Below are 27,242 nucleotides of genomic sequence, written 5' to 3' on the forward strand. Positions count from 1 at the left end.
GGCAGTGCCTGCGGTGCCATGACTTTGGGCACCAGGCAACAGAGTGGATGCGCTTCGGAGCTAAGGCAATGTCGACATGCCCACAGGTGGATGCAGACGGCTTTACATGGGTACAGAGACGACAAAGAGGGAGACGGCAAGAGGGGCCATAGGCAGCCTCTCAAACACAGCCACGGCAGTAGGGAATAGGAGGGCGAGCATCGCCCTCCCCCGCTGGCAAAGCACCACACGGCCCCCCTCTCCTCACTCCACCCGATATGATTACAGATCTTCAGATCCACTCTCCACGGAGGCGTCACAATTTGCCTCACCTGAGGGCCCACACCACCCATCCACCTCTCTTCCCCCCCAACCCTAGTTCACACCCCCCCTCCTCACATCCGCCAGGTGCCTTCGATCCCCCCCACCATCCCTTGATCCTTCCTCTCCCCACCATCACCCCTGCCAACCATCCCCCTTGACCCCCACCTAGCACAGGTGACCTCCCTCCTACCCATCCCCCTTCCTCCCACAGGAGGTGAGGAGCCCCATACGCTGACATCCTCCACCCATCGGCAGTCTAGCCCCCCCTCCCCTCCCTACATAGCCACCGGTTCATCCGTTCATGCCGCTCGCCACACTTTTTTGAGACAGGCGCAGCTGCTACCACATGAGTTTTTTGGCAGTGGGCCGTGGTCCTACCTGAGAGTTGCGGAGCACGGAGAGTTTTCACTATCCCTAGAGGTGGGAATCTTCGTGGTATACAAGTCTAGAAGCGGCAAAGTCCATCTACTAGCACCACTGAATGGACCAAACAACGCCTTCTTGCTCTAGACCTCTCACACTAGAGATTGGACGACGACTCAGATAGAGGAGGTGAAGAGCCAGGTGGCAGACCACATCTCCGAGTGGATGGAAGAAGGTGGATTGGTACTTTTCTCCCCATAGTGGCCAAGTTGCATGATGGACATTAACTGGTGGACTGGGGTTGAGGTCCCTCATCTGAGCATTATCTTTCGAGCCTCTCCACAATGGAGACTGCTGATGGATGTGATAGAGTGGCTTTTGGCACAGACAACCCGTTTCTACTAGTGTATAGAGTCTTGCCTCTCAGCCTGGTTGATTGATGCCTTGGTGGTTCCACCAGGTGCATCCATCACCCCCATGGTTCGCCCGAGGGCTACCATGGGGGAATAAAGTTCATTGTCTAGACCAGTAGCGAAGCGTATATGCATACCTCATAGTTCCTCTTCTTCGTTAGTAGCTTCCACACGGAACAAATGCTTGTTCGATCAGTCACAGGTCTTCCTATGAGTTTACACCTTGCATCCTAGAATGTAAACAACCTCCACTATAGCGGGGCACGGGGTTCCAAGAAGTTGATTATTCGGCAGGAGTTGCAGCTTGCTCTTGTCGGACGGATCGACATTTTACTCCTACAGGAGTACAAGCTCACTCTTGCCCAGGCCCAACGGGTAGGGAAGGTACTCCCAGGCAGTTCACACACTCATTGGAAGCTCGCCATCGGTGCCCACGGTAGGAGTGGAGGTGTATGCTCCTCTATTGGCCCGAGTCTCATTGCTTGTGTACGAGACCACAGAACGATAGTAGTAGGGAGGGTTCTATGGATCAAATTGGATATTGGGGACTCGTGCTTTGGAGTCCTCAATGTCTATGCCCCTGCTGAGGTTAGGGCACGCAGCAGGTTCTGGGAGGAAATTGCAGCGGGACTCCTAGAGATGGACTCTTAGATTGTTGGAGGAGACTTCAACAACTTGAAGGCTTTAGAAGACCAAAGGGCAGAGGCAGAAACTATCAAGGCATGGCTGGGGAGAAACAGGAGACATGGGAGATCTTTCTATTGGCAGTAGGAGCATGCGATGCTTGGAGAGACCGTGCCTTCCAGAGGAGGGAGAGGTCACTAGATTTCTTTTGGGGATATAGGCGGCTAGGTGGAGTCTTGCTGGAGCGATTGGACAGGTTCTATGTGGGAGTGGGGATGCTCTCGTAGAGGCTAGGTTGTGGGCAGTTGGCGGGCACCACGTTGTCCAATCATTGCGTGGTTCTCCTGACACTTGATCCCCCGGCATCTGCCCTAGACACATGATCTTGTCGGATCCCTGGCACGATCTATAGAAGGGTGGAGGTGGAAAGATAGATTGAGCAGATATGGACTAGGGAATGGGGCTGGAGGGACAGGATCGTAGAGGAGGTTGCAGAGGTCCGCCGAGTCGAGTAGTATCTGCCAGGAGGTAGCTATACAGGCCAGACAACAGAACTGGGAGGAGGAGGGAGCACTCCAGCGGGACCTTGCAGCCATGCAGAGATTATTACAGGAGGCACTAGGGGATCCTACCCTCCATGCACAGGAGGTGCGTGCGCGAACAACCATTTCCGGCTTAGAGGACAGGCGCTTGGAGTTCTCATTCCGCGCTTCAGCAGCCTAGCAGCCTTCTGGGTGCGGAAGGGGGACACGATGTGCAGGGAGTTTTTCCAAGTGCACTAGCCCCGCACCTTAGGAGAGGAGATACGCAACCTTCGAGATTTAGTATGAAAGGACTCGTTCTAGCCCAGACGAGGTGATGGAGATTGCCACCGATTACTACAGATGCATTTTCCAGTAAGAGACAGCCTTAGTTAGAGGACAACGATATAGACAACAAGTCTGGGGTCACATCTCGTCTCTCATCATAGAGGAGATGGGACTCTCCCTCCTAGCCCCCTTCACAGATGAGAAGGAATTAGAGGAGGCTTTCCATACACAAGATGAGCAGAAATGCTCGGGAGAGGATGGCCTTTCTAAGGCCTTCTTCATTACTTATTGGGAGGTGGTGAAGGATCCCTTACTAATGGCCTTTTAGGAGATTTTCACTTTAGGATAGATGCCAGGGAGTCTTTCGACAGGCCTCATCAGTCTTCTCTCAAAAGAGAGAGACCGGTTGAAGCTTTCCCAGTGGAGACCGATCACCTTATTGTCAGTAGCCTATAAGGCACTGGCAAAGATGATTGGTAGGCGACTCCGTCCTGTGCTTCCAGACATCATTCATGACACACAGACAGGCTTTGTCCAGGGTAGGAGCATCTTAGACAATGTATTCACCTTCTTTGAGGCGATTGAGTGGGCTCAACACTGGGTAGGGAATGGCCGTACTACTCCTGGACTTCGAGAGAGCCTATGACAGGGTGGATTGGGATTTCCTAGAGGGCACCATGGTGAGGTTGGGCTTTCCCTAGGCATGGATCCGAGGGCTCTCTGCACTTTACAGATCGGCTACCAGCAAGGTTCTCGTAGGTGGTAGGCAAGGGGAGAAGTTTTGACTAGAGAGATCAGTCTGGCAAGGCTGTCCCTTGGCCCTGTACATGTTCCTACTCTTTGTAGAGGCGATGTATCACTTTCTTAGGTCACGTGTGAGCGGGTTACGCGGCCTCCGACTTCCAGTGAGAGAGGAGACGGAGTTGTTAGACTCAGAGTATGTAGATGACACAACACTCTATATAGAGGATGATGAGTTGATGCTGGAGAGGGTGAGACTGGCTCTTGAGGTATTCTGTATTGCAGTGGGAGCAAAAATCAATAGGTGAAAGTCAGTTGGACTCCTTACAGACCTGGACTCTAGCACGGAGTGGGGCATCCATCTGGGATTTTGATGGGTGAGCAGAGGGCAAACCATCCATTACCTAGGATTCCAGGTGGGACTCAACATCACTCCTGCCCAGCAGTTTCTTCAAATCCTTGACTATATTTGGAGGAAGCTGACCTATTGGAGTACGGTTCGCGTCTCTCCCTAGCAGGCCGAGCCCTGGTGGTTAACCATGTCCTCCTAGCGACGGCTTGGTACTTTGCCTCGTGTTGGTGCTTCTCCTCATCCTACATAGTTCAGCTTCGTTGCCTAGTGCATAATTTTCTTTGGTCCGGGTCAGACAGTTCCAGGGATTCCCGGGCCAAGGTGGCATGGGCGACTATCATCTGGCATTAATTAGAGGGAGGGCTTGGGATCATAGTGTCAGAGTGCAGCGATGCGGAAGCGTGGGACCAAGACTGAGAGAGAGAGAGAATGCAGAGAGGAGAGAGAGAAAGAGACAGTGGAAGATGGAGATCTGCTGTATAAAGTGTGCTGTATACAAAGATATGCAGATATGTACACGGGCGCAGTGCGTGAGACTGCGTGTCTCCACCTTGACGATGCAACCTGCTGTTCACCTCGAAGTCCGCTGCAGTCTGCACGATCTCCAGCCTGAAATCTGCAAACAGAAGTGTAACCTGCACGAATCTCCAGCCTGAAACCTGCGATCAGAAGTGTGGAAGACTGCAGAATGTCGGCTATATATAGCCATCATGAATGCGCCCAGAATATGCAGGTCGGCTGCATTAAATGCAGCCGACTGACCAGTACAGGTCGGACTGCCACATGGCTGTCCGACTGGTCAGTCCGACCAGTCTGCCGTACTGCACGGCCAGGAATCTGATATCGCTAACACCCCCTCTCAGAGCTTGGACGGGGCAGAAGCCTGAGGGATCTGGCATGTCTCCGAAGTAGAGCCTGGGGAAGCGCCTTCGTAAACAAATCTGCAAGATTGTCCTCCGTCTTGCAGTACTCCACAGCGATGGTCTCATCCAGAAGCTTCTCTCTGATGAAGTGGTACTGGATCTCTATGTGCTTCGTCCGGGCATGGTAAACAGGATTTCGTGCCAAGGCAATGCAACTCTCATTGTCGCATTGCAGCAAAGTAGGACGAGTCTGGGGCCAGCCAAGCTCCTCCAACAATCTCGGAAGCCACACAGCCTCACATGTGGTGGAAGATGCGGCCCGATACTTCACCTCAGTAGATGAAAGGGCTACCGTGGGCTGCTTCTTGCTACTCCATGAGATAACACCTGCACCCAAGGTAAAACAGTAGCCTGTAGTAGACCGCATGTGGTCCACATCGCCAACCCAATCCGAGTCGCTCCAACCTGCAAGTACAAGATCGGAACCACCTGTGCCTGCTGGATAATGAATCCCTAAGTTAGATGTCCCCCTCGAATACCGAAGTATTCGCTGGGCAGCCTGCCAATGCACCGTCTGAGGTTCACTCATGAACATCGCCAAGAGACCAACAGCAAAACAAAGATCAACACGAGTGTTGAGGAGCCAAATCAATGATCCTATCAACTGACAATAGCGGAAGACATCCGCCAAGGGAGAATCTGAATGTGAAGTGGCCTTTCAGTTCGGATCCATAGGAGTAGAAATGGTCCGACAATCCTCCATCGCAAAAGAAACCAAGAGCTCCTATACATATCTCTTCTGAGAGATGAAAATCCCCCTCTGAGACTGATAAATCTCATGGCCCAAGAAGAAGTGGAGTAGACCCAAGTCTGTCATCTCGAACGCCTGATGTAAAGCTGCCTTCGTCTCTTTGACCTTCTGTGCATGATCACTTATGACAATCAAATCGTCAACATACAACACAAAAAGCACACAACCAGCCTCGCAAGTGTGTACATAAAGCTGCGGATCGGCCTTAGAACGCCGATATCCCAACTGTGACTGAAGGAACGAGTCAATCTTCTCGTTCCATGCACGCGGAGCCTGCTTGAGGCCATACAAGACCTTCTTTAACCTGTAGACTTGCCCATTTGAAGATCCAAAGCCAGGAGGCTGCTCGACATAGATCTCCTCCTTCAAATCACCATTGAGGAAGGCCGACTTCACATCCAACTGGTAGACAGATCTCCAATGGCCAACCAAGGCAAGAACAGCTCGAATAGTTGCTATACGAGCAGTGGGGGCAAAAGTATCATGACAATCAATCCTTGGGTACTGTGCAAAACCTTAAGCAACAAGACGAGCCTTGTGCTTGTCCAAAGAACCATCGCTAAGGTACTTGGTCTTGAAGACCCATTTGACGCCAATCACCTTCTTATTCGAGGGGAGAGGCATGAGATACCAAGTGCCATTCCTCTCAATAGCCTCCAACTCGGCTTCCATAGCTTTCTTCCATGGTGCGGACTGTAAAGTCTCCTTCAGGGAGGTGGGCTCTCGATCCTGCATAACACGGGTCATCAAACAATAGTTAGAGCAATCAAGCTCCGTAGAATGTGCCTGGTGCCTCCATGACCGCTGCGGACCATCCTGCGGTCCCCACTCCTCAGGAACCCCCTCGATCCTTGAATCTCGGAGTGTGTCACGGGCCCAACGAGGAGGAGGCCGGACCTCTCCTTGTCTCTCTCCATCAGCTGAAGACTTTGGGATATCCACCGGTGGTAACTCCTCGGGGGTGACCGGTGGAACAGTAAACTTTGTATCAGAAACAAAATCAGAATCAAAAGGCGCGGGCTCCAAAGGAACTATCTCGGGAGCCCAACTCTCCCCTGGATCTCCAAGAACGGGATGCTCCTCACCTGCTACTATGGCCGGAATCTCCACGAACCGCACATCTCGACTGGTGTACACATCCTGCTTGACGGGATCATACAAACGATAGCCTTGGGACTGAGAGCTGTAGCCAACAAACACCTGTCTTCGGGAAGCCACTTCAAATTTATCACGATGAGTCTTGGGAATGTGAACATAGGCATCACACCCAAAAACCCTGAAATAAGAAACATCGGGCTTAGTCCCAAAGTAAGCCTCAAAAGGTGTCATCCCATCAACGGGCCGAAGTGGGGGATCGGTTAAGGATATGGACTGCAGTAGCCACAGCCTCGGCCCACAGAAACTGAGGTATGTGTCGGTGCTTCATCATGGTGCGTGCCATCTCGATCACACTTCGGTTCTTCCGTTCAAGAATGCCATTTTCTTGAGGAGTGTTGGTGTTAGCAAACTCCTGGTGAATACCTTTATCTGCACAAAAACGAGCAAACTCATTAGAAACAAATTCACCACCCTTGTCGGATCGCAAGATCTTCAATCGCTGGCACGATCGGTTCTCCTCAAAGAGAAGCCAATCCTTGAAGTGGGAGAAAGCCTTCGACTTCAACGCCAAGAAATAGGCCCAAGTCATCCTGCTGTAGTCATCTACGATCAACATGAAGTACGAGCTCCCTTTCAAGGACTCGTTCCTCATAGGGCCACAAAGATCCGTAGATACAAGCTCCATCGGGGAAGTAGACCGCCGCGAAGCTTTGTTGGGAATCGCATCCCTATGTTGCTTCCCACGAATGCAGGAGACGCATGGCTGCTGGCTCACCACTATGTCTGGCAACCCTCGAACAAGCTGTCCACGTGACACCCTCCGAAGATAATCACAGTTGAGGTGACCAAACCGAGCATGCCATAGCTCTGATTGTGTCTGAGAGGTAAGAAGAAGAGTAGGAAGAGCAGTAGAAGACGTCAATTTGTAGATGCCATTCTTCTCATATCCTGATGAGAGAACCTTTCTTGACGCACGATCAAGGACTCGCAGCGAATCACTGTCAAACTCCACCAAAAGTCCAAGTGAACAAATCTTATGAACTGAAAGGAGATGATACCCTAAACTTGGCACATGCAAGACCTTTGAGGTATGAGTACCACCACGTCCATCTGAAATAAGCTGCATCTCACCCCGTCTTGCTATAGACACCGAAGAGCTATCTCCGATGAGAATCTGCCCACGCAAAGGTCGCAACTGGGCAACACCATCTGATGAAGGAGTCATGTGCTGGGAGGCACCACTGTCAACGATCCACTCTTGAGCCTGGGGAGCTGTCATCGCAGCATCAGAAGCCTTCGCTGTAGAGTCCTCAATGACTGCTAGATGAAGAAACGCAGCTGATGAGGGTGCAGCCACCGCTCCAGAATCCTTCGTGTCCTTCTTGTTGGTGTCCTTCTTGCCTTTGTCGGGGTAATCCTTCTTCTAATGACCGGTCTTACCACAAATATGGCATGTGGATTCTTTTTCCTTGTCCTTCTTTGACTTGTTGTCCTCCTTCTTCTTCTTCTGGTCCTTCCCCTTCTTCTGAGAGGCTTGACTTGTCAAAGCTTCCGACTTGGAAGCATGCTATCCCTTCAGTTGTTCCTCTTGGTCCAAGACCATAGGAACCAGCTCTTCCCATCGAAGAGTAGACTCACACCCCGAAGCAATAAGGGCGGAGTAAAAAGCACCGAATCGTGGCGGCAACTGGGACAAGAGTGTGATCGCCATGTCTTCGGAGGAAATCGGCTTCCCCGCATTCTGAGCTTGTATCTGAAGTTGTCTAAGCTTGTTGATGTGCTCCCGCAACGAAGAAGACTTGTTCACGGACAAAGTCCGCATCTGCACCTCCAAAGAAACCCGCTTCATAAGGATCATCCGGTTATACATCTGGTCAAGCTCCAGCCATATCTCCCGAGCCACCGTCAAGTGCTCGATGTGGGCTATCACGGCTGTAGTACAAGACAGAAAAAGAAAAGAACGAATGCGGGCATTCAGTTTGTCCCAGTGAGGCTGTGCCTTGGCTAACTCCGCACGAGCATCGGAAGAGAGTTTGGACTCATCTCTTACCGAGGGCTGGTCGATCTCCTCCTGTACAAGCTCTGTCAAATCATAAGACTCAAGGTTGGCCAACATCATCACGTGCCAGATGCGGTAATTGTTGCCATCGAGCTTTTGATCTGCAGGAAGAGCTGGTAAGACAGGCACCTTCCGATCCATGATTGTCTGGAATTCCAAGTCAATCTCTGTAGACATCTTCACCTATAATGCCTTCACAAACGCAAAAGCAGCCCCCTCTGACTGTGAAAACGCAGCCTGCTAGGGCTCTTTCTTCCGCATCTCGTACCTTCTTCACCCGCCGAAGGCGATGAAAAAGCAAAACCTGCACTTGAAAACTGAAAACTTAGCCTTCCTTCTCTTCAAACAGCAGTAAACAGCAGCAAATCCACCAGTTGGACTCCTTTCCCGCGCGCCCACGCTCGCTTCAGCCTTGTTCCGATTCGCAGCCCTCCCGCTCGCCCTCGAACGCTGGAAACGCAGCCTTGTGTCGCGATGGAATCCCCTCTTCAGGTAGGTTCTTCACTCAGTCAGCCCTTCTTTACTGCTTTGATACCATGTCAGAGTGCAGCGATGCGGAAGCGTGGGACCAAGTCTGAGAGAGAGAGAGAGAACGCAGAGAGAAGAGAGAGAGAAAGAGACAGTGCAAGATGGAGATCTGCTATATAAAGTGTATTGTATACAAAGATATGCAGATATGTACACGGGCGCAGTGCGTGGGACTGCGTGTCTCCACCTTGACGATGCAACCTGCTGTTCACCTCGAAGTCCGTTGCAGTCTGCATGATCTCCAGTCTGAAATCTGCCAACAGAAGTGTAATCTGCACGAATCTCCAGCCTGAAACTTGCGATTAGAAGTGTGGAAGATTGCAGAATGTCGGCTATATATAGCCATCTGACCAGTACAGGTCGGACTGCCACGTGGCAGTCCGACTGGTTAGTCCGACCAGTTTGCCATACTGTACGGCCAGGGATCTGATATCGTTAACACATAGACCCAGAGTGTCAGAGTATGGTCCTCCTGGGCAAGCTAGTAGTCCGCGGCCTCACTCTAGGAGGAGGGCAGACCTGGAAGGTCCTATTGCAGGAGGGTCTTGAGGATTGGACCGAGGCTTGGCGGTGAGTGGAGGCCGTCCGTGAGATGGATCTTCACGACAGCCTAGATCCCCCTTCTACGCAGCTTGCTCCATGTGTGGTAGGGCCTCCATATGGCCCTAATCCAGAGGCCCCCAGGTTGCCAGGAGGAGATAGACCGTCAACCGGTGATCTGGAATCCCCAGGTCAGAGATCGGGATGGGGCACAGATTGGCGAGCACCCCCACATCCAATGGGCAGGTTGGGAGGCCGGCCCGTCGTGAGGACTTGGTGGGAGGTGTATAGAATGGTGGACGAGGAGGTACTATAGTGAGCATCAGGTTGCCAGAGGAGTTGAGTTGAGGAGAAGGGAGATAGATGCAGCAATACCTCAGGAGTGGCTTGCTTCCTCTATAAGAGAGCTGGTAGAGTTCGGGGATGTATGGGACACCGGGTTTTCACTAGCAGGTATTCCCCTATAGGTGGTAGGTAGAGTGGGCGGCGCTCCACATGGGACCTTCTTCACCGTGCATGAGGGGGGGCGTTTGACCCTTGATAGAGAAGGGCAGGAGGATGAGGGGATCGTTGTCCTTTTATGGAGAATTCGGGTGATTGGCCTTAAGGGGAAGACATGGCGGTTGGACCCTCATGTCTTCTGGGAGGAGCTCAGGGAGTGGCACCTCTAGATTTGGGAGGGCTAGCCACTATGAGCTGGAGCGGGATCCGGGAGAGTGGCTATGGCCGGCCATTGTGGTCGCCAAGAAGCCATCGAGGTTCCCGAAGTACACAGCCAGGATTGGTAGACACGTACTGTTGCAGGAGGATATGGATTGGGTGCCGTCACGTAGCAGGCACTGTGCGGAGCACAGCATCACGAAGGCCTTCCGAGACGGACCTTCTGGCGCCGCCTATGGGATAGCTGGAGACCGAGGAGGGTATTGTATTTCTTATGGTTGGTGGCACATGAGGCTTGGCAGTGGGAAGTTGGCTAGCTCAGATGCAGAAGGAGGGAGGTTGTAAGCGCTACATACAACAGCCTTTGGAAACCCCAAAGCATTGCCGTTGGTCGTATGAGGCGGCGTAGCTCGTGTGGAGAGGAGCATGTTGCATCCTCCGCCGTATAGCACCCAACCTTGGATGTATCTCATGGGGAGCTTTCTGTTGGCAAGTAGTCAGCTAAGATTGTCACCTTTTGTATGAAGCAGGGATGCATGACACGATATTCATCATTGAGGCAGGGTTCTGCACAGTGGTTGGTTTGGAGGCTTTACCCATCCGCCAGGTACTGGAGCCCACAGCAGACCACTCTGAGGTATGGAAGATCATAGGGAGTCTTACGGGATGGCATATCTGGAATGTGCGGTGTGACCAGGCTTTTGGCGCGGAGAGAGACTTTCAACACAGGCGACCTTAGCAGAGCTGTGGACCTCCATCATCCACTTCCTCCGCGGCTGATGGGATCAGGTGTAGGGCGAGTCCAGGGCTCGTCAGGAGCTCCGTTATCATTTCATGCAGACTTCGAGTGGCTAGGATTTGTTTTTCATGATGCAGGCAGGCAGCCCCAGATGGCGATACACCCCCCCCTCCATGGCTTCTTACCCCCATCCCCCTTAAACCGCCCTGAGAGGCTTGTATACTTGATATATCTATGACTTTGCATCAGCTCTAGCTAGTCTGTTGAGCATGAGTATTTCCTTGTATTTAGGTCTTTTTTTGAAGTAATATAATTAGCCACACTTTTTTTGCAAAAAAAATCAATCCTTCAGAGTGAAGGATGATGGATTTTGGACTCCTACGTCCATGATGACCTGTTGCATGTGCTCCCAAATGAAAGCTCCTGTGATGGTAAGACCTGAAGTAGAGGTATCGATGGCCTTAATGAATATTATGCCTTTATATGAAGACACCAAAACATTGCAAACATTTCTTCGGCGCATATATGACCATCCATTGCATAATAGTGTGCATCCATATTCCGCCCATGTCTCCTTCAAGGGCTCCAATTGAGTCTCTATGGATGCTTTCTCCTTTCGAAGCTCCCGTGTGTGTAATGCTTCTGCGGATGGGCCTTTTTACTCACACCCTATGCAGCTCACTGCCGTGATTGTCTTCTTCCATTGATGTGTAGTGGCCACATTGAAAGGAATAGCACACCGAATAAATAAGCATGTGAGTTCCCTAGTTGCCTCCACAATTGCATGCCTTTGAAGTTCTGAATGGACACTTGCACCATGCAAGGAGTCCTTTTGCCCACCACCGCTAGAAGATGGCAACGGGGTCCTTTTTGTACTTGGACTTGATATGGATATGGATGCACTTCTTTTTTATGGGCCACACGCACCTCCAATTTGGCTAGTGTCACTAGGCCCACTAGTCTCTCCTTGCCCCACTTATGCTTCATTAGCCCAATGTGGTGTTGGATGAGAGGATTCATCCTCGTCTAGCTCAATACCCATATGCTTTCAGCGCCAAAGATGGAGACTTACCATTACTTTTGTCGGCACATTTGCGCAAGGCCTGATGTCTTTGTTGGGAATGTATGCCAAGTGGTCTTTCATGTGCATTATGCTCCTTGATTTCTCCAATCCACAATAGTTGCATTCTTTGATCCGCCGGAGCCCTCATATCCCTTGATTGGAGTGATGTGCCTTTAGTATGGTTTCGGCACCACAATTAGGTAATGGGAGGAGGAGGAAGAAGAAGAAGAAGAGGCGGCGGCGGCGGCAGCTCAAGAATTGGAGTGCAGCTTGCAAGATTAAGGAGAGTTGAGATGATTGCGATTCGGACCCGTTCTTTCTCCCTGGATAACCCGCTATATGCTGCCCATTTCAGACCGCAAGACATTGAAACGCCGGTTTGCCGTTTCAGTTTCGGTCGGAAACAGCCGGTCCATTTCGGCAGCCCCGAAATGCTGTTTCGGGGTACTATGCTGCACATAGCCTTAGGGGTCAGTGAGGGCACCAGATCAGGCTGAAATGATGACAGCAGCACCGACGGTGATGGATATGGTGACGAAGACTGAGAATATGTAGCTTGCTGTCCACACCGGAGACAAAGGAGAATGCTGGAATCGGAGGAGCAATCTGCAGAAGATGAATTCCAAAGTGAGGAATGATCAGCTATAAATAGCTGAATGCCTCCAAATCTGACTGACCTGCCATAAATGACCCAAAATCTGACCAACCTGCTGAAAATAATCATGGGGCTGCAATGAATGCAGTCCGATTGCATAGCAAAATCTGGCTAATAATGATGTGGCATCTTAGGCAGTCGAGAAGCAAGCAAGCATTGGTAGGGGCTTGAAACTGACTGGAAATGCAAGAAATGCACACAAAACTCGACTAGAAGAACAAATGCATGCTCTACAATGAGCTGCCTCTTCTGTAAAAGCACATGACAGACATGTTAGGGCTTGCAATGTCCCCGTCTGACTTAGACTAGAGGCTCACAGGTAGGAGATGACAGTGCATGACAAACATGACTGGTAATAGAATCTTGGTAATTTCCCCGTCTGACTCAGACTGAGAGGCTCACAGGTAGGAGATGACAGTGCATGACAAACATGATTGCTAACAGAATCTTGGTAATTTTCTCTACTTTCAGCTTTTGTTGAGATAATATCCATTAGTTAGTGTTTGCTTTTGAGCAGGTTTTTGTCATTCATTTGAAATTTCTAATGTAAAATGTTTTCTAATCAGAACATTTCTTCTGCAGAAGATACACATGGTTCATCCCAAGAAGCACAAGTCAGAACGATGAAGAACAATTCTCTGCATGGTTTACATGGTGTGTTGAGTTGCTGCTTGAAGGCATTGTGTCTCTTGTTGGATAAGGTTTGGCGTACTTTCTTGACTTGGTAATCCCTTTATTTTTGAAAGACATGTTTTGTTTGCTTATCTCGTTTCTTTTTATGGGCCTTCCACTTTGATTTCTGAGTTCAGGATATCAGCGGATAAAGTAATGTTTGGTGTGAGAGAAGGGGCGGCATTTGTGAAGTCCGAGATTGCAATGATAGGACAAGGGACTCTTGCACACACAATTAGAAACCTGAAATAATATCCATGATGCTGTGCATATCAGACTCGGTGGCTGAGAGCTTCCCTGCAGGAGTTGAAGAGTAAGATATTTTCGCCATTAAGTGCAGCTCTACTCCAGCCACAATCAGACATCATCAACAAACTCTGCGGGTCTTGGAAGTCCAGAAGCGTAGCCCAGGAAAGTATTAAAATGAGTAAGCTGTTGAGCATGATGATGCAGAATGTAATCTACATTGAATTCAATTGACTTGCAATCTGCAATTCACCCTGTTGTTGTAAATAACATTTGGTATATGTTTCCACATGTCTAAGAATAGATGTTAAAAATTGGAATTCTATTGCTATACCAAAGAAGATGTATGGATATTTGTATGTTAACGGTGCATGAATAAGTTGGAAGTTGGAACTTTATGAGGCACGAATATTCTTGTAGCAATGTGGATTTGTGGAGCTTTGAATTTTGAACTGATGTCATGAGGATTTTGTAGCAATGAGTATTATTAACACTATCAATAACATGAACGCTTTAAAACTTTAAAGGTCCATAGCAAGTTAAGTAGCAAATGATGTGCTGTATATGGCAATGTGTATTTTTGCTTGATCATTGTCATCGGTACTAATATGTGAGAAATTGAGATGAACATTTTTGCTCTGAGCCTCTTCAGCCATTATTTTTTTCATCCAACAAAGTCCTTGGGTTTTCAACTTAGGAATTTTAGTTACTACCTATTCCATCCAACAAAGTTCTTAGATTTTAGACTTAGCAAATTTCCTTTAAGATATCCCTCTGACCTTCTATGTGGATATTCTTTGCATTTCTAACTGGCTGCAGACATTGGACATAGACCACAGAATCAGTCAAATATGAGCTCTTCAAGATGAGAACTTTATCTCCCAATCTATCCAAAAGACTGAACAAAGACTGCTACTCTTTCATCTTAATCACTTGCAGCAAAGTGATAACCTGAACAAAGCATAATCAAAATATCATGCTTCCATGTTGACATATCTTCACCAATTATTTGTTCTACCATCTATTGCCTTGATGAGCTCCTCGTAAGTCCATTTGCAGCGCGAGCAATTAGCATTCCTAGTAAAAAAGTGTAGCATGTATCCATTGTAAGTTGAAGTGGTGAAGATTGCCAGTGGATTCCTTTGTTCCCTGACAGCCTATTTCCAGAAAAATCTAAGAGTTGGAAGACACATTGTAGGTCTAAATCATTAAAGTATGGACTGATCTAAACATTTTGGGAAGATGCAAAAACCTTAAGACCTGTAGAAGTGTTGTGACTTTGCTAATAGCCATATGAAAGTATGCACTAACCAAAGTATGCATTTGCATTTGTCACTGCTTGATCTGTACCACCTCTTAACATGTAGTAACTTTCATTGCCATATGCAAATTTATAGCAACATAGTAAGGAGAAGTGGAGAAATATCAAGCATTGGCTAACCATGAATTCAAATGGGGCAATTCTTTAGAAAGAATCAATATAAAGACTTGCACAAATGAAACCCAACCAAGCCAATAATGATATATCTTTGGTTAAACAAACACAAATGTCTAAGGTTTGCAGGCTCCAAAAATTTTTAGGCCACGACTACTTGAAAAAGTTTGTAGCAAATTGACTAGCCCAAAGTCATTTAGAGAGAAACTTTGAACTAATGTAGAGTTGACAAGTTCAAGTTCTTTTCTCTAAGAAAACACACACCTGATCCCACCTCCCCCCCATTGCTCCACCCACCCACACATGCACACACAAACCACAGGTAGTGGAGCCTCCCTTCCAAATCCAAATATTAGATATGTTAGGTACCTAGGGTTTTGATTAATTTAGAGCTTATTTTAAAACAATTTATACATGATGTGAGAAGTTTAAGCATGTTTATTATCTTGAACATTTTGAACAATTGAGACATGATGCGACAAGTTTAAGTAAGGTTTATTTCCATTTGAGAATGCCTAGAAAGGAGTGCCTCTACTCCAAATATTCCTTTGATAGTGAGCAATGGTTGCATTGTTGTTGTAGCAAGGAGGTGTCCAACTGAGCATTTGAGAGGCAAGAGTTTATACTTGCATGAATACTCCATGTGAACACAATTGTCAAGTGATATGCATAGCAAGAGTTGAATCCACAACATCTAATTATGATCTTGATTTCAAATTGTTAGGTCATCGAATTTAGGACAAGTTCGTGAAGGTTCTATCCAATTTATTATTTTGATGTCACTTTGATCTATTTTGACAATAATTTAGATTACATTAAAGTTGTTTTGTCCATATTTTAATAGATTCATTGGAGTGTTTTCTTATCTTAAAGATAGGTTTTAGTAAAGCCACATTAATTTCATATGTTCTACATGGAACCTTTATTGGATTGGCAGTAAAGGCTTGTAATAACCACATTTTTGTCCTAATGCTTTTCACTCCTCTTTGTTGAGATAGCAATCTCAGCATGTGCTTTGATGATGGACCCCTTGGCTAGATGTGCTACTAGCATGTGTACACTTGCATGTCGATGGTCATCACATGATCCTCACGTAGCCTTTGACTCATCATTTATTGTCAAGGTAGCTAGGTATGATCTGTCCAATCCATCCAGTCCATGGACTTAATATGGTATCGAATGCACACAAAAGAATGTCACATAAAATAGAGCATGGTACAATCATAGAAAAATAATAAATTAAGGATTAGTATCTTAAATATAAGCTCTACACTTGTTGCTTTGAGATAATGAGTCACGAGGAATTATATGAAATCTAAATAGAGTGATCACTAAGGAGATAAGTAATCATTCATGTTTCAATATCATTTACATTTTCTCAAGAGTTTATATGCATGCAAAAAGGTGGTTTGTGACTTGTGATATGATTTGTGTTGTGCCTATGATATAAACAAATTGTTGCGTGCACACATAAATATGACCATTGTAGCTTCATGGAAACCATTTGGCTCTTCTATTATTGAGAGTTGTCTTTAGGATTATTATAAGGACTAAAATGTAAGGCTTTTCTCTCAAATCCAAAATGTTAGCCCTTGGTTTGAGAAGGCAGGGAATATCATTATACATACAATAGGTGATTGTGAAAACTTGCATTGATTATTACAAGTACCAACCATTCTTTTTATGGTGATCTCCAAGCTTCTCATGGGAACATTAATGAATATGGAAGTGTTTTCATTAATGAACATTAATGAACATAAATGCCTACTAGTGTTTGGGCCATTTGAGGTTGTTTTTGCTGGACTTTAGCTTTGCAAGGTTTGATCCTTTCCCCCTTTCTCTTTCTCAATCTAGCTCTCTTTTCAAAATAGGAAACCCTAGTTACTTAAGACAATAAGTACTAGTAGAGAAAGAGGACTACAATTAGATGGCAACTTTCTTGGGAGACACATAGGAGGTATGACTAAAGCTTTGGACACATTTGGAGGTAACATGGTCAAATTAACAAATTGTCAGGAGGTAGTGTGGAATTTGCGATGCAAACCATGCTGCCTCATCGCCACTCTTCTATTGCTCTTCCCCACTTAGCAGTGACTGAAGCCTGCTTCCTAGTGACAAATGGCACCTTCTTGATCGTCATTGGCCCCTTCTCCTCCCTTCTTGGCATTTTTCCCATTCTTAAAGCAAACCTTATTGTGTACAGTAAAGGGCTTCTATAGCCACTCAACCTTGAGCTCACAAAACTTGAAGAAACCTTTGAATCTCAGCCTTAGGGTCCCCACCTACAACCACTCTTGATTGAGTTTTCTGGAGATTGAAGGCATGGAACTCCAAGTTGAAGGATTCCTCATGGGAAGCCTTGAAAGCTTCACCTAAGCTTTCAATTTCTTGAGGAGGAAGCTAATAAAGGTTCAAGGGAATCTCATACATCAGTGCATGGTTTAAATTCTTGAAGGGTACAACACATTGAAGACATCTTGCTCCCATAGGCTAAATTGGTGAAGGATTTAGGTCCCTTGATCAAGGAACCTTCATCCACTTGATCCAAGCATGAAAGGGGTATATTCAATTAATCCTAATCTCTCTCTTTATCCATTTGCTAAGCCTTTACTAATTGTTTGAGAGGAATTTAGGCATTTAGCCCTCTTCTTCACTTAATCATTTTCATTACATGAAATGGATCAATTGAAAGCATCAACCACTTTAAATCTTTCATTGCATACATCAATGGTCAATGAGTGGGTTAATTTTTCTCCTTGAATCAAATTTATATCCTAACCCATAGCCCTTTGATTTATGTACTTCCCTTAAGTAAAGAAAAGAAATGATAAAAATGGTTAGTGAGTAGCCAATGAGTCACTAAGCTATTGAGGTAATCCCTCCCTCAATCCATTTCTTATTGCTTGTGCATATAATCAAAAGCAAAAGGCTCTTTCTATCAAACTTGCATTGCATGCTATTTGATTAGCATAGTATGCTACTACCATGTCTATTCTAGCTGAGGAAAAATGTTGATGCGAGGCAAGATGGCAAGACAAGAGTGAGGTGACCCTCACTTTGCCACCACTAACAACCTTGAAGGGGTGCACAGCTCAGCTTAGGGAGGAACTTTGCATACCCCTCATGTCTCGAAGCCCAATACTCATTTACACATGCAATACACTTCCCTTTTTCCCACCCATAGTCCCTTTATTCCATTTGAATGCATTGACAATGCCAAATGGCTTCATGGCATTCTGAGCTTATATGTTCAGGTTGCCGAGTGAGTTGCAGACATTTGCAGTCCATGTATTGAGTCCCTAGCATGCATGTAGTGATATAATCAAATAGTGGAAATTTGGTCATAGACAGGGTGCATGAATTTTCAAATAGCCATATAAATTTTCTTATAAAATCTTATGTACAAATTAACTCAGAGAGATTTATATGTAATTGTGAAGAGGGCATCATCTTCTTCAAATTGGATTAGAAAATTCTTCAATTAGAGTTATGGGCTAAAAGGTATAATAATTTTTTAGCAGCAAGGTCTTGTGGATTGCACAAAAATGGCAGGGCATAGAGAAAAAGGGAAGGCCCATGAAGAGCATCACAGGGACATTAGAGACTCATGAGCCTCCATGAATGATGAGCCTAGCTTATCCCAAGGATACAATGGAGAAAAACAAGAAGAAGTGCCGAATATGGATCTGTATAGCATGCTCAACTACACCCTCTGTTAGCATGAACTTTGCTATATGGAGAAGCATAGTGACACAACCTCCAACCATCATCAAGTGCTCTCTGATCTATCAAGAAATTGAAAAAATGGCCCTCTCCAACTCCCACACTCAACAAACATTGGAGCATCTCACCACTGTTGTCGCCCAGTTAGCTGTCGAGAATAGCAAATGATACTTGCCCATAGAGGCTAGATGTATGCCCTGAAGAGGCTAGAAGATATACAAATAATGTATGCTCTACGAAGAGATGTTCAGAATCCCATATGCACAATGAGGAGAGTGGTACTATCCAAAAAGCTATAAAGGCATGTACTTGGTTGACACTCATAACAAGAAAATGAAATTATCAGCTTGAGTCATTGTCCATCTTACAGAAGAATGTGTTTATGAGTCCAAGATAATCTATCTTGGAACCTAATTCACTTGTCTAATAGTTAGTCTATCTATGTCATCATGAGTTGCATATTCATCTTCCATCCTCCATAGCTCCTGCCATGCTCTAGATCAACACTTTTGACATTAGCTAATCATTGTTATTGAGCCCTCCCATAGAAATGAAGAGCCTCTTTTGAGATCCCATGTTATCCATGTAGCTAGCGCCCCCCAATGAAACTCCCATCCACCATTGGTAGAAGCCTACCCACTTACCCTAGGAGCCCTTCTAGTAATGGTGGTTCGAATGGCACTTAAATGGCTTAACCCAATCACAAACATCATGACATTAATGGCTAGCATGTTAATCATGGATAGCATGGCATTAATAGCTAGCATGGCATTAATAGCTAGCATGGCATTCATGGGTAGTATGACATTAATGGGTAGCATGGCATTAATAGCTAGCATGGCATTCATGGGTAGTATGTCAATCATGGATAGCATGGCATTAATAGCTAGCATGACATTCATGGGTAGTATGGCATTAATGGGTAGCATGGTGTAAAGGTGCACCATGGCTTTAATGGACAACATGGTATAAATGCATAGCATGAATTTAATGGGTAGCATGGTATGTATGGGTAGCACGACATGTATGGGCAACAAGATTTTAATGGATAGCAAGACCCTAATGACCTTTGTGATAAGATCATTCTCACCAAATACAATGGACAACCACCATCCCCATCTGACTTGGAAGAATAGACCTCCAAAGTGGATTCATATTTCAATATCTACCCACACCTCGATGATCAGAAAATGATCTTTGCCTCTCTTCATTTGGAAGGATTTGGTCACTCATGGTGGCACTACATAAGTAGAGAAAATCAACAGCTCATTGATTGGGAAGATTTTAAAATACTCATGGTTCAAGCATTCATGTCCCCAATGGAAAATGAGAGGTTGGCAAGGTGGTGATACCAACTTGACCAATGGAACCTCACAATAAGGGAATACACAAATCAATTCATCAACTTGACTATGCATACATAAGTGATGATGCCAAAATGCACAAATACAACTATGGGTTAGAGCCAACCCTCTTTGATGGTGTAATGGCTCAAAATCCATCTACCTTGTTTGATGTAAACAAATTGGTTGAAAGATATGCAAGAAAATATTACAAGAATGAAGGTTCTCATAGTAAGGTTTTGGGTTGCCAAGAACTCCCATAAGGCAGGGCCTATATGGTGGTCTTTATAGAGGAAATCCCATGCCTAGTACCAGCCCCAAAAACCCCACTTGCCCCTCTTTAATGTTAAAAGGAAACAAGGTAGTTTTGTTAGAATATCAAGCTCCTGTTACTCTTCAGTCAGTCTATCTTTATGTGTGTGACCAACATTAGCTAGATACAGCTGTACACGTGTGTGACATACAATAAGTCGGTGTTGTCAGTGACTTAACCACAATTAGTCTTGGTTAGTCATACCTATGTGTGTAAGCACGGGGGATTCACTAGTAGTAATAAGGAGACGTCACCTGCGTGTAAGAAATGTATGAAAATACCTCTTATCTGCCCCCTATTTATGGGACCTTACCTTGTAAAATGTACCTTCCTTCCCTTAAATAACCCCCCTCCCTTACACTCACGTGGTACCATACGGTAAACCCTAATGGACCCCCCAGTGTGTAAGTCTCTTTCAGTTAGTATGATGAAATAATAATGAAAGAAGAATAACAATGAGCTAAGGCTCATCTTCCGCTCCACTTTGTCTCTCTCTCTCTCTCTCTTCCAACATGGTATCAGAGCTTAAACACCTGAAGCAGCCTGAAGGCTTAGCAATGGCCATTTGACATCAAGACATCAAATCTGAAGTAAACATCATCAAAGGAGACTGTGCATGCAGCCCATTTTTTGCAGAAGCTATATCTTGCTACATAAATGATTTTTGGAGAAACAACCCTAGATTCCTAATCATTTCGATGTGATCTACAACTTTGCAAAAGAAAGTTTTTTCAAATTCCTTATAGATTTTGAGATATTCAACACAGGCTTGTGCAGACTGGCTGTTTACTGTAGTAAACATCAGGTGATTCCAGGGCACTGGTGGCTTTCATCCTAACAACACCCTTATTATCATGCATTTGAGCATGACATTGGAGTGTTAAATGCTCAGTTTTGGAGCTTATTTCCAAGCTGGAAACAGTGAACTGGTTGCTATCTTGAATTTGGAAACAATAAACCTACAGGGTTGAAGTATCTGTGATGCTTATTTGCTATTGAAAAATGTTTGGATCATACCACTTGAGTGGTAAATACTTTTTGGGATATTGTGAGTGCTGAAATTCCAAAGTTTGGAATGATTTGGAGTTGTTATACTAGGGTATTGACTGGTTATTGTTTGCAAGAAGAATACCTATCATCTTCACTTGACATACATGTAATATATTCTGACCAGTTGGACATGTATCAACTTCTGCATAGAGTGGCAACTGAATAAGATGTTTTGGGGCTATTTTGAGGCCTGAATACTCTTATTTTAACAAAGAAAATATTGCCGGCTATAGTAGTGGGCTGGCTATATTTGGTACTACTACTTGCATATAGTACAAACATTGATACTTGTATGGACAAAGTTTATTGCTGGGATGTTTTGACACTACCATAGAATGTTTTAAACTGATTTGAGCTTGGTTTATGCTCAGTTGACTGTGTTTTTTCATTGTTGGAATACAGTTTACAGCAAGAAGGTTGTTAGGAAAACTGTCCTGAATTGTAAGAAACTGGTCTTGAATTTTAGGAAAAGGAGTCAGATACTTACAAGTTGTGTACATCACTGAATACCTAAGCTGAAACTATGGTAAATGCTCAAGGCACTGACAATATCACTCAAATTGTGGGAAAGAGTCTGGACAACAAAAATTTTGCTTTATGGAAGCTCCGTATGAAGAATTTTTTGGTTGGTAGAGGTTATTGGGACTTATTACAGGTGATGAGGTTGAACTTGAAATGCATTAAGGGAATCTGAAAAATGATTAGAAAATGGCTCATAAGCTATGGATTGAGAGAGCATGCAAGGTGTTACATTGGTTTTCCTTATGTATATTAGATGCTATGGTTATATAGATTACTGGGTGCAGTTCCCCAAAGGATGCACGGACATACTCATGAAGAATTATGGAAATGTAACACATGCAAGAAAGATTCAACTAAAGCAACAGTTCAATAACATGTCTAGGAATGACAGAAGCATTCACGCCTACACTATAGAGATTAAGAATATAGTGGATCAGCTTGCCACAATTGGATCTACAATATCTAAGGATGATATGATTGCAGTGGCATTGAATGGACTTGGCAAAGAGTATAAACCATTTGATACGTCTATTTTTGTGAGAGCTGAATCCCCTGATTGGGATGAGCTAATTGCTTTGCTGGTGCATGAGGAAGTTAAGCTTGGGCTGAATACAGGTTTTAGCACATCTCAAAACAGAGACATTGTTCTTTACTCTAGCCAGCGTGGTAGAGGCGGCAGAGACCGTGGCTCTTTTCAAGGTCAAGGAGACACTCGAAACACTTATGGACAACATCAACAGAATTCATGGCACGACGCAAATACACATGACCAACGTGGATCTGGTGGCTTTAGAGGCAGGGGGAGATCACCCCATGGTAGAGGTGGTGGATCTGGTTCATGGCAATCAAATGATCAATCAAACAAAGATAAGGATTGTCATTACTACGGTATATATGGACAAATTGCAAAGGATTGTTACAAGAAGCAGGGAGATATGAAGGCAAAGGGAAAACAACATGGGCACTATGCATCTTCTAGTGGTGCTCATGATGAGTAGGTTGACAGATTGTTTGCCATGTAGCATGTGTCTAAGAATGCATCTAGGTAAAACAGAAATGATAGATAGTACATTGATTCAGGGCCCTCAAATCATATGACACCTTGTGGAGAATGGTTTGATGAGATGGTTGTAGGTTCACATGGTTATGTGTGTATTGGGGATGACACCCAACATGACATTCAACACATAGGAATTGTTCCGTTGTTGATGCCTGATGGCAAGAAAAAGAGCCTGCATGATGTACTACATGTATCTACAATAACCAAGAATCTTTTGTCAAATGGATAGATGGCAGAACAGAATCTGCAGGTGAGATTTAATAGAGATGGATGCTTTGTTGAAGAATATGGTAATGGCTGCAAATTGATTGCTAGAGGCCAAAGAGATACCATAACGTTTACTCTTTATGTGTCAATTCCAAAATTGAAAGCAGCCATGTTTGCACATGATGATGGTGCTATACGGGATGTTGAGATATGGCATAAGCGGATTGGCCATGAGAATGTACAAAAGCTGAAATCTATGCAACAGAAGGAGATTGTGCTTGGACTGCCTAGGTTTAAGTGTCATGACTTTGGACATGTATGTGATGCATGTTAGTTTGGAAAGCAGACACGGTTTTCATTCATGAGACATGTATAGAATAGCTCACGACCCTTGTAGTTGGTACATTCAGATGTATGGGGTCCGTCTCATAATGCTTCATTTGGTGGTGCTCGTTACTATGTATCCTTCATTGATGATTTCAGTAATCTAGGTATACTTGGCTAGCTTTACATACTGAAACATAAGGATGATTGATGCATTCAAGGACTTCAAGAAGCATGCGGAAAATGAGTTGAGCTATAAAATTTCATGTCTTAGATCATATGGAGGTGGAGAATATGTCTCTAATTACTTTGACAGGTACCTTGCTAAACATGGGATCAAAAGACAATTAACTTGCAGCTATACTTCGTAATAAAATGTGTAACAGAAATGAAAAATAGGATACTGATGGAATCGACAAGAGCTATGCTGAATGAGAAGAGTTTGCCAAATGGTTATTGGGTTGAAGCAGTAGTGACTGTTGTCTATGTGCTGAATAGAACCCTACAGTAGGGATTCATGATGTAACTCCATATAAGAGGTTGTATGGTTATAAGCCTGACATTTCACACTTAAAGGTATTTGGCAGCATTACATATGTGCATGTTTCTGATGAAAAGAGGAAGAAATTGGATCCTAAAGCTATCAAGAGTGTGTTCCTTGGTTATGTACAAGACTGGAAAGCTTACAAGTGTTATGTACCGTCTACACATGAGACATTGATTTGGAGAGATATTGTTTTTTATGAGTTGGCATTGTGGTATGGTAATCCAGTGGCTAGTGATGGATCAGCTAGTGCTAGTAATGCTGAAAATACACCTACAGTGAGTACATCTATGAGTGGTCCTACAGGTGATGGGTCAGCTACAGTAAGTCCTTCATTAGGACGCTTGCAGAGTCATACTCCTACGTCCACTAACACGGATATATCAGTGAGGGGGAGGTTGGATAAGACTGAAAATGAGACATGGGAATTGGTTGAGTTGCATGAAGGCAAAGTCCCCATTGGATGCAAATGGGTGTACAAGGTTAAGTGCAAGTTAGATGGTTCGTTAGAACGCTATAAGGCTAGGCTGGTTGCAAAAGGATATGCACAGCAATATGGCCTTGACTATGAGGAGACTTGCAGTCACGTGGCTAAAATGGCAATAATTAAAACTTTCATTGCTTTGGCAGGATGCAAAGGCTGGAAATTATGGCAAATGGATGCCAAGAATGCTTTTTTGAATGGTGATTTGGTTGAGGAAGTATATATGGAGCAGCCTGAAGGCTATGTTCACCCGGACTTTCCTACATATGTATGTAAGCTTAAAAAGGCTTTATATGGGTTGATACAGGCACCTAGAGCATGGAATGCTCAGATCAACAATTATTTAGAGCAACATGGATTTAGATTGGGTGATGCAGATCATAGTCTATTCACAGAGAAGATAGATCATGGATATGTGTTTCTAGTGGTTTATGTAGATGATCTTATCATCTCTGGAGATGATGAAGAGGGCATTGCTGAAAATAAATCATGTTTACAGGCTGAATTCAAAGTCAAAGACCTTGGTGAGATGAAGTATTTTCTTGGAATTGAGGTAGTATCTATGCCTCAAGGTATATGGCTGCTACAGAAGCAGTATGCTTATGACATGTTACAGAAGCATCGTATGGCTGAATGCAAGCCTATGGAGACACCTCTTGATCAGAATGTCAAGCTACAGATTGATGTTAGGAATGACATAGAGAATGTGACCATGTATCGACAAATGGTGGGCAGCTTGATATATTTGACTATTACCCATCCCGACTTATGTTATGCAGTGGGGCTGATTAGTCAGTTCATGCAGAAGCCTTGCAAACCACATTTAGATGCAGTCAGGAGGATCATGAGATATGTAAAGGGTACTATAGATTATGGGTTGTTTTATGCATATGGAAAATCTCTTGACTTGACAGGGTTTATTGATGCTAATTGGGCTAGTTGTGCCTATGACAGGAGGTCAACTAGTGGTTATGCATTTGGATTGGGCAGTAGTATGATCAGTTTTGGCAGAGTAAGAAACAGCCTATTGTTACATTGTCTAGTACAGAAGCTGAGTACAGAGGAGTTGCCTCATTAGCTGGATACAACTGTACACGTGTGTGACATTCAATAAGTCGGTGTAGTCAATGACTTAACCACAGTTAGTCTTGGTTAGTCATACCTATATGTGTAAGTCTCTTTCAGTTAGTATGATGGAAGAATAATGAAAGAAGAACAATAATGAGCTGAGGCTCATCTTTCGCTCCACTCTGTCTCTCTCCCTCTCTTCCAACAAGTTTTGGGAAAACACTCAATCTATGTGGGGATTTTAAGTATGTTGAAAACATGCCACAAAATGCATTAGCTCAAAGTGGTCAAAAATTTATTCCCTTGAATGTAGTGAAGGACAAGAGAAAGGGCTCATGTTTTACGTGTGGGGAGAAGTACACATCAGATCATGCCTCAAAATTCCCTTACAAAACATCCAAGGTCAAGGGCCATAAGCATGTATATCATGGAAGATTGGAAAAATGAAGATGAGGATTCAAATGGTTTAAATGCTGCAAATACCATGGCACATGTGGAAAATGATAACTATGAAGAGGACCTAGAGCAAGAATAGTTCTATGACCCATTAGATGGGTTCCCCTCTCAATCGAGTGGTTGCTTACCTTGTGACTCTAGTTTGATTGTCTCTAATACATCCCCTCATGCTACCACTTCCATTTTCTCCCTCTCTATGGATACATGGATAGGCTAGAAGAGCCCTAGTAGCACACTACGCATTCAAGGGAAAATCAATGGAAAGAATATATTCATCCTAGTGGATAGTGGTACCGCGCACAATTTTATCAATAAATCAACCATTGATAGGTTGAAATGCTTTCCCACAAAATTACAACATCCCCTCAAAGTTCAAGTGGCAAATTGTGATGAGAAAATTAGCACACATGTATGCTCTAAGGTTCTCCTATGCTTGGCTGAAAATTATGTGGCACCAGTTGATCTAATTGCACTAAACATGTGCCCTATTGATAATGTCTTGGGCTGTGATGAGTGGTTGAAACACATGGGTGAAATTGCTATGGAGTTCTCTTAGTTGTATATGGAGTTTGTTAGGGAGGGGCATCTCATTCGTTAGAGGGGGTTCAAGATAATGCAGATTCTTAGCTTATTATAACAAAGCAACTTAAATGGGAATTCGAGAAATGCTCATAGAATTTTGTTTTACACTTGAATAAGGAGATCATAGATTAGTCCTCGAAACTAACTAAGAATCTAGCATTAAAAACCTTGAAGAGTATAAAGATTTGTTTCAGATGCCTACAACCCTCTCTCCTAAGAGGCAAGTGTATCACTCCATTCATCTAGAGCCCCATTCTAAGCTAGTGAACAAACCCCCTTACAAAATCTCAAAGTGTGAGCCTGAGAAGAAGTTGTACAGCAAGTCATGGAGTTTCTTGAGATAGTGTTGATTTAGCAAAGTTATTCCCCTTATGCAACCCCAACCCTCTTAGTCAAGAAGACAGATGGATATTTTCAAATGTGCATTAACTACATAGACTTGAACAAAATTACAATCAAGAACTGTTATCCCACCCCAAGGATTAATGACTTACTTGATGAGCTAAAAGGGGCAAGGTACTTTACTAAGATTGATTCATTAGATATGCACGAGAGAGGGTGATGAGGTAAAGATGGCATTCACAACTGATCG

At 44.6% G+C, this 27,242-nt stretch overlaps 1 protein-coding gene across 12 annotated transcripts in view; it reads left to right on the plus strand.

Moving 5' to 3' along the window:
- LOC148014248 (pentatricopeptide repeat-containing protein At2g13600-like) overlaps positions 1-13,959 on the plus strand; it is a 45,291-nt gene extending 31,332 nt beyond the window's left edge. The window contains exons 2-3 of one of the 12 annotated variants that reach the window (XR_015688699.1): positions 13,204-13,322; positions 13,431-13,447. Coding sequence is in view for 4 of the 12 variants with exons in the window: in XM_087667079.1 (XP_087523205.1) it covers positions 13,204-13,349 (146 nt within the window). In the remaining 8 variants the exon portion in view is untranslated. Of the gene's footprint in view, positions 1-13,187; positions 13,411-13,430 lie in introns of those variants that run through there. The other 11 variants (XR_015688701.1, XM_087667081.1, XM_087667082.1 and 8 more) reach the window with 11 other exon arrangements.
- Positions 13,960-27,242: the final 13,283 nt, after the last annotated feature.

Source organism: Lygodium microphyllum, chromosome 25, assembly GCF_053477565.2.
Source record: "Lygodium microphyllum isolate KBCC chromosome 25, Lygodium_microphyllum_v1.1.10, whole genome shotgun sequence".
Taxonomy (NCBI): Eukaryota; Viridiplantae; Streptophyta; class Polypodiopsida; order Schizaeales; family Lygodiaceae; genus Lygodium; species Lygodium microphyllum.